Genomic DNA, 8,568 nt, shown 5'->3' on the forward strand with positions numbered 1-8,568 from the left:
ATCAAAATTATATTATAAATTTAATAAATGTGACAATAAATGGTAATGAACAGCGATATTTTCCTATATAACCTTTGAGTGATGACTAAAACGGACACTTTGAACTGATTGATTACAACTACATTTTTACTACTTAAGTTTAGATCAGAAATGCTATTAAAACATGTGTTTTGACATTTTCATACTCAAAAGTCACAAGATAAGGAGGGATCGTAAAACTAGTCCATTAACACACACTATAGGAACCTTAATGACCACATAAAAAGCATATTAACATCATGGCAATTTTCACTATGTCGCCAGCTAAATCATTGCAAATATATGTAGAATTTTTGATATATCGCCCAGCCCTATTTGTGACCTGTGTGTAATTAAGTCTATGACTGCAGGCTGTGCTGAAGTGCGCAGCTCTTCTTCCTCTGGTACAGAGACAGATTAGTAGCCCCCAAAGGTCCTGCAATTTGTCCAATTTGTTATTGTTGCCTATTGTGATAGTCTTGTGAAAGCAGGCCGGTAGAGGGTGTGTGTGTTTGTGTTTGGGAGGGAGGGAGGGAGGGAGGGAGAGAGAGAGAGAGAGAGAGAGAGAGAGAGAGAGAGAGAGAGAGAGAGAGCGCGAGCGAGCGCACAATGGATGCTTTTAGGATCCTGAAAGCTTTGTGTTTACTCTGTGAGTCCTTCAGCCGGAGCAAGGTCATTGTTGTCATAGTGTTATTGGATGACTCTTCAGAAAACATGCTAGGCCACAATAAATAGAAATAAGAAATTCTATTTTTCATAAAGGAAACAAAGCCTATTTTTAGAACCATTTTGATTATTTTTATTTATTTATTTATTTATTTTCAATTTAGCACATTACACCCTCAATTTCTTTTTACTGTAATGTGTGTGGACCTTTTCTTTTTTTAATTCTCATTATTCTTAGTGGTGGATCTTACTAGATTCTCATTACTGTAATACAGTAATATTTACTTTATTACAATAAATATAATCCAATAGATTTTTATCATTTTGATCAGCATAAAGTGAAAGCAGTACAAAAAAATACTGTCATGATGTGTAAATACTACAATAAACATTACAATTTGAATAATGCTATTGTTTTGTTTTGTTTTTTTGTTTTTTTTTCACATTACAAAAAATGAAAATTAGATTTTTCCTTTATAGTAATGAGACTTTTGAGGGAAATTGTTTTCATTACAATCAAGCACTTTAGAGTGCTTAATTGTAATAAAAATAGTGTCACAATATGCAAAAATCCTAAAGGGGTCATGATGTATTATTTTTTTTTTCTTTCTTTTTTTTCTAATTTTATGTCTGTTTGTTTGACAGGTGAAGTGTTCGAAAAAGCTGTTTGAAAATAAAGTTTATTTTTGCAATTCTGTTTGGTGTCGCTAGTTTCACAGAAATTACACACTTCAGCTTTGATGCATTATCCTGTAATATCAAACTACACTATAGCAAATCTTGATTGTTTTACAAAGATGTTGAATGTCTTTGGCTCAATAGATTTTCACATTTATTAGGAAGAGGTATTAGGGAGTCCAGCAGGGGGTGCTCACCCTGCGGACTGTGTAGGTCCTAATGCCCCAGTGTAGTGATGGGGACACGATACTGTAAAAAGGCACCGTCCTTTGGATGAGATGGTAAACTGAGGTCCTGACTCTGTGGTTATTAAAAATCCCAGGGCACTTCTTGAAAAGAGTAGGGGTGTAACCCCGGTATAACCCTGGTGTACTGGCCAAATCCCCTCCATTGTCCCTTATCAGTCATGGCTTCCTAATAATCCCCATCCATTAATTGGCTCAATAATTCTACTCTCTCCGCTCCACCAATAGCTGGTGTGTGGTGAGCATACTGGTGCACTGTGGCTGCCGTCGCATCATCCAGGTGGATGCTGCACACTGGTGGTGGTTGAGGAGAGTCCCCTGATCACTGTGAAGCACTTTGAGTGTAGTGTCAGCAAAGTGCTATATAAATGTAACGTTCGTTCATTCATTCATTCATTTAAAGTTATAAAATATGACAAAATATCAAAAATAGATTGACCTTTGAAAAAAACCTTAATTACTGCAAGAAACTTAACAGTCCCTTAACTGGCCCATTTGTAAAATCTATGATTGTAAATCAGCAGCCGTTTCACCCTGCAGCTCTTGCCTGGTTGCCCACTTAAGCTAAGCAGGGTTGAGCCTGCCCAGTACCTGGATGGGAGACCTCCTGGGGAAACTAAGGTTGCTGCTGGAAGAGGTATTAGGGAGGCCAGCAGGGGGTGCTCACCCTGTGGTCTGTAAGGGTCCTAATGCCCCAGGATAGTGACGGGGACACTATACTGTAAAAAGGCACCGTCCTTCGGTTGAGATGTTAAACTTAGGTCCTGACTCTCTGTGGTCATTTAAAATCCCAGGGCACTTCTCAAAAAGAGTAAGGGTATAACCCCGGTGTCATGGCCAAATTCCCTCCATTGACCCTTATCAATCATGGCCTCCTAATAACCCCCATCCCAGAATTGGTTACATCACTCTACTCTCCATCAATAGCTGGTGTGTGGTGAGCGTACTGGTGCACTATGGCTATCATCCAGGTGGATGCTGCACACTGGTGGTGGTTGAGGAGATTCCCCCATACTATTTAAAATGCTTTGAGTGCCTAGAAAAGTGCTATATCAATGTAAGGATTTATTATTATTAATTATGTAAGGATCCTGAAAGAGCTGCATTTAAAAACACAAACCCCACAATAATAACATTTAGAAAGGATTACAATGCAATTACATGTTAATATAAAACTACTAGTCAAAAGTTTGGACACACTTGATTGAATTAGTTTCTCATGATCTTAAAGGAGTAGTTCACCCAGAAATGAAAATTATGTCGTAATTTATATCGTGATTATCTCACTCTGTCTTCTCGATACAATGGCAATTGATAGTAGGGCTGAAACGATTAGTCAACGTTATCGACAACATTGACAATAAAAAATTGTTGAAAAATGTTTTCGTTGTCGAATAGTCGTTTGATCTTAACGTAACATAAGATCATATGAAACTCTAATGATTGCACACAAGAGCTCTGACTGAGGAGAGGAAGAAAACACATCTCACAGTCCAGACGCACTCTAAACTTTCCAAACAGCTTCAGGTGATGTAGATCGCAAAGTATGAAGGAATTATAATGCAAAAATACTAAATAAGTAAATACAAAAGCACTCTTGTTGTGGAATAAGCAGAGCCGGAGCTGACGCTCAGCTTAAGCAAAACTTGCGTGTTGAGCGTCTTTAAAGGAAACACCTTTACAGTTACATCTTTAATGCAGTTCTATTGAATGCGTTATAGCTTTATTAAAGTTAAAATAATAAGGAAACTGGCATTTCTCTGTGCGGTCAGCACCTCTTCTATGAGTTGCGCGGAGTGTCCCGATCTAAGGGGGAGAGATTGAAACTGCACCCGGCTGAAGTACACTCTGTTGTGGGGATGCTCATCCCTCGAGTGCACGCGCTTAATGCAGCTAGATTATAACGTGATGGCAACTTATTGAATCATAATATATATGTCACTGTGCATTTCTTATCGTGAAGAAAATTGGCAAAATGCAGCTTTATTAATAAGAGAGAGTTTGTTTTTTTGTGAGTTAAAGATGGATTGAAGTGAACAGAAAAGTGAGAGAGGGCAGTGTTCGCCCCATTATTCACTGCAACAAAATAAATTTTTTATTTGTTTTTGTTTTGGCTTGTTTTCCAATATAAATATCTAAAACTCCTTTAAAACAACGTACATTTACTTGAGCAGCTATACTGCAGAAAAAAACATTTTTTATCTGAGAATGTTGAATATAATATTAAAAATACAAATATTTTAAAATATCTAAAAATCCTTTAAAAAAAAGATGCATCTTATAAGATGTTTAGACTTGCTTTTAGAGAATAGATCTTGAATATAAGTGTATTTTGTCTTTACTGCACTCGCAGAAGTATAACCAAGTGAAAAAATACACTTATATACAAAATGCACTTATATTTAAGATACATTCTCTTAAAGCAAATCTAAATAACATATATATTAATTATCAAGTAAATGTATCTTGTTTTGTGAAAGTCATTTAGAGGTATTTTTAAAAGATGATTTTGTCCTCTTTATTGTTAGCAAGCACATTTAATACAACCTTTTAAGTCGGGGCACAAGCTGAATAGTCGGTTAAGAGCTAATGAATGAATAGTCGCCCGAATAGTCGAATAATCATTCTAATAATCGTTAGATTAGTCGATTATCAAAATAATCGTTAGTTGCAGCCCTAATTGATAGTGACTCTTTTTAAAGCTTAAAAAAGCACTCGAAAGCATTGTGCTGTTTTTCACATGAACACGATAGTAGTGTTAGAACACTCATAGTGCTGATGAATGTGCAACTAACATCGAGGTAAAAAAATGACATAAATTTCAGGTTGTTTCTTACCGTACAGTGCCTATAGAAAATCCTCATACCCCTTTGGAATAGTCACTTTTTGTCTTACAGCCTGAAATCAAAACCAGCTTTATTTACATATTTTTCCTTACAACATTCAAGTAACTAAAAAAAGGCAACAGTTCCAAAACTGTATAAAAGATGAAAAACTAGAATAACAAGGTGTAAAAAGTGATCATACCCCTGGATTTAATACTTTGTAGAGATACCTTTTGCTTTAATGACTGTTTAGTCTGTTTAGATGTGTCTCTAGTAGCTTCGCGCACCTAGATTGGGGAATAATTTCCCATTCTTCCTTGCAGAATTGTTTGAGTTCAGACAAATTGCTGGGTGAGCGGCTATGGACTGCTCCCTTTAAGTCCATCCACAGGTTTTCAATTGGATTTAGGTCAGGGCTCTGACTTGGCCACTCAAGGACTTTGACCTTCCTATCCTTAAGCCACTGCATTGTTTTTTTGGCGGTGTGTTTAGGGTCATTGTCATGCTAAAATGTGAACCAACTGCCCCTCTTCGGTTGTCGAGCAGAGGGCCACAGATTTTCCTCAAGAATTTGGGTGTACATGGCTGCGTCCATTTTCCATTTATCCTGACCAATTGCTCAGTCCCCGCTGTAGAGAAACACCCCCAAAACATATTGTTGCTACCACCATGCTTCACAGTTGGTATGGTATGTTCTGGTTTTCTCCAGATATGGCACTTGCAGTTCAGTTCAAAAGGTTAAATTTTTGTCTCATCTGACCATGGAAGATTCTGATGCTATGTGGCAAAAGGTTTTATGGTCAGATGAGACAAAAATTTTACTTAACATGTGGTGATGCCAAGACTTACAGTAGTTGTTTGTTGAAAAAAGGTGTTTGTGGTTCCTGAGCAGCAGGGGTTTGAGATCAATGCAGTAATCCTTGAAAAAAATCACAGAGCTAATTTTATTTGAAAAACTGACTCTAACTCGGCCCAAAACCCGACGGTTGCAGACCTATATTGCACAAAAAGAATAACCGAATAATGATTTTGTTATTTGAATAGAGGCACGCCGAATGGTTAACAGAGTGACCAACTATCCATCCTATTCCCTACTATCAACTGCCATTGTTTTCAGTAGATGGATGGGGGGACCATTCAGAAACCCTTATGATCAATACCTCTAGGGCCCTATTTTAAGAGTGCAAGCGTTAAGTGCAACACAATGCCTTAAGTCATAAGCATAAAGTCAGTGGGCATGGCCATACAGTTTTGGTATTTTCGTGCAAGCATACGCTAAGGCTTGGCACAGGTGGGTTTGGCAAAATCATGCATGCAACGTGCAAAAAGGCTAGACTAAGTGCAATTTAATTCTGAGGTTCTTCTCCGGTTATTCCAGCATCTGCGTCCTATTATATAGTCCATTCCTTCAAGCACCAATGATTTAAACGAAGACTGCACATTCATAAGAAGTTGGTAATGTAAATGGACTGTATGTAATAAATTAAAAGAATAGAAATATGGACTTTCGTTCTTTAGTGCATTTCTATGACAGTGACATGCTTCTTTTAAACGCATAGAAAATGTGAGTGTCATCAGAACTTGGATGTATGTTCCTTTAAATTATAGAGAAAATAATAATTGTCATCTACTGACACAAATCATGGCTAGTATTAACAGTGATTGTATCAGCATGCACTTCACTTCTACCAGTCGATTTTTATTTTGAAACAATAAATTCATTTATTGAAACATGAAAAAATGAAACCAAATATATTTATTAAATTCAAATTACACTTCAAATGAAAATGAAAATATATTCAAAATGACAAAGTGGTCAAAAAATCATACCAAATCCATATATTTTACTCTATCCAACTTCTTCCACCAGCCCCCCTTTTGCAGTGACTTAAAAATCACTCTATGACAACAGGTGGAAAAATGCCAATAAAAATTAGATCATAAATACAACTGTAAATATAAACATAATGATAATGACATGTCACCCTCAGTGTCTGTGGTGTTAATGGCCCTTTTGTAAATAAATAAATAATTAAACATTGAAAGATAAATAATACCAATGCCAAATAAAATGTCTTAACACCAGAGGGCACTCTGCGTACCACTGGTGGTACATGCACCACTGTCTTTGAGTGAAGTATAATATATAGTAAAATTATATAAACAATTAAAATTAATTGAAAATTCTAAATAATATTAATATAAGTTTATAATAATAATATAAATACTATTATATTAATATTATATTACTTAAAAGTTTAATATATAATATATAGGGGATAAGGGGTTGTAAAAAATCCAGGGTATGCAGAAGGGGCCATGGTGTCATTGGGCAATGTGTGTGTGATAAAGGGGGTCTAGCTATCATCAGGTAAAAGCTGACATTGCTTTGTTATTGTATTCTGGACGTCCAAAACACCTTGTGCATACACTCATGGAACGTGATTCACTGAAGTAAAGCATGCAGTGGAAATTTATGGCAGTGTGACTAGGCTCAGTAGGCACCAGGTGTGTCTCATCACATGCTGCCAACAATAAGTTTTTGCCCCCTCTCAGCCACACACTTCCATTATATGCCTGTACATGGGCTGGAAGGTAAGGAGATGTCATAAGCCTCTTTTCCACCTTCAGAATGAATGATAACAGTTGCTGAATCGTGCCCTTCTTTACTGATCCGGACTCCGCATCACTAAAGCTGTTCCACCATTACGGTTCTTTGTCCTGAGTATGGTTAACTAACTTCGCTAAGAAAATCCGTGCAGGGAACGGTTTATAATCGTACCATACCATACTGTGTTGAAATGGAAATGCTACTACAGTTACTCACCGTTCAGACTGATGTTGGAAAAGCATTTCTAGTTTGCAGGGTACACATGTTTTGCAGATTAATAAGAGTGAGAATAGAAAAGGAAGACAAATCATGAATGTACTTATGTAAACTGCTATTTCTCCTTCAGGTGGATCCCCGTATTTGGCAGCAAAGATCAATGAAGCAAAAGATCTGCTTGACTCTGGCCCTCGGCGCTGACCCAGCTGCCTGCGCTACCCAAACACACAGTTACATCTTCAGTGCCGCCAACTCACACAGGAGCCTCCACAAGTCACTGATCTTCTTATGTTTTTCTGCTATAAATCAGCAGACTCTCAGCATATTGCACTCTGTTTTATCTGTCATTGATTCTTACCTCCACTTTAATGCAACTCGGCAAAGGTAGATCATTCATGTTAAAGAGTATTTGCACCGTAGATGCAGAATATCTTACAATAGTCTTTATTATTTATTGAGGTGACTTGTTTTATGGTAGATGAATGCTGAAAAAAAAAACCATGGTAGATGTATAATTTTCTAAGTGTAAAGGCCCGAAGTAGGGGAAAAGCAATTATATCACACTAAATTTCTCCAATCACCATCAAGATTAAGTGATGACACACTCATTTTATCTGAGAATTTTTAACCTTTTTTTAACCTTATGAGGAATCGCAAACAAAAAACTATTTGTGGTGTGAAAGTGTTTTTTTGTTTCTTTTTTTTTTTTTTGTGCTTTTTTTTTATTTTGCTATCTAAAGTTTTAATGCCTGTGAATTTAAGCTTCTGTCTATTTTATCTCTAGGTTGTTGGTTAAAAGTTATGAATGACATGATAGGTGCAACAGTTTTACACTACTGTGTAAGATTGTATAGTTGCTGTGATGTCGAGGGCAATTTTAACGCCTTTTATAAAATAACTATAACTTATAACTAATTTTTATTTGTAATATTTACATTTTAATGAACATTATTGAATTAAATTGACTGAAGGTTATTCTTGACTCCTTGGCTTATCAATATATTGTAGGATATATCATATATATATCATATATATATATAGCATATAAAGATTTAATTAATTTTGAAATAATTCAAATGTTATTTCAAAGAGCTAAAAAAAAAAAAAAACTTTTCAAGTTAAAAACTATTCAAATATAATATAAATATAAAAACATTGGCATAATAATGGAATTCCTTTAAGGTGTGCACTTATCTTAAATAGAGTGGGTAAAAATGACTTGCCCCCAGTCACTATTGCCATATGGGGGGCAATTGTAACACTCTTTTTGTATAAAAGGGATAGTTCACCCAAAAAATGAAAATTCTGT

At 36.0% G+C, this 8,568-nt stretch overlaps 1 protein-coding gene across 2 annotated transcripts in view; it reads left to right on the plus strand.

The window, feature by feature from the left end:
* dnajc15 (DnaJ (Hsp40) homolog, subfamily C, member 15) overlaps positions 1 to 8,225 on the plus strand; it is a 29,822-nt gene extending 21,597 nt beyond the window's left edge. For both annotated transcript variants that reach the window (XM_051708580.1, XM_051708581.1), the window contains exon 6: positions 7,390 to 8,225. In XM_051708580.1, the coding sequence (XP_051564540.1) occupies positions 7,390 to 7,460 (71 nt within the window). In that variant the 3' untranslated portion in view covers positions 7,461 to 8,225. The remainder of the gene's footprint in view (positions 1 to 7,389) is intronic.
* The last annotated feature ends 343 nt before the right edge of the window (positions 8,226 to 8,568 follow it).

The sequence above is a fragment of the Myxocyprinus asiaticus genome, chromosome 10 (assembly GCF_019703515.2).
Source record: "Myxocyprinus asiaticus isolate MX2 ecotype Aquarium Trade chromosome 10, UBuf_Myxa_2, whole genome shotgun sequence".
In the NCBI taxonomy this organism is placed as follows: Eukaryota; Metazoa; Chordata; class Actinopteri; order Cypriniformes; family Catostomidae; genus Myxocyprinus; species Myxocyprinus asiaticus.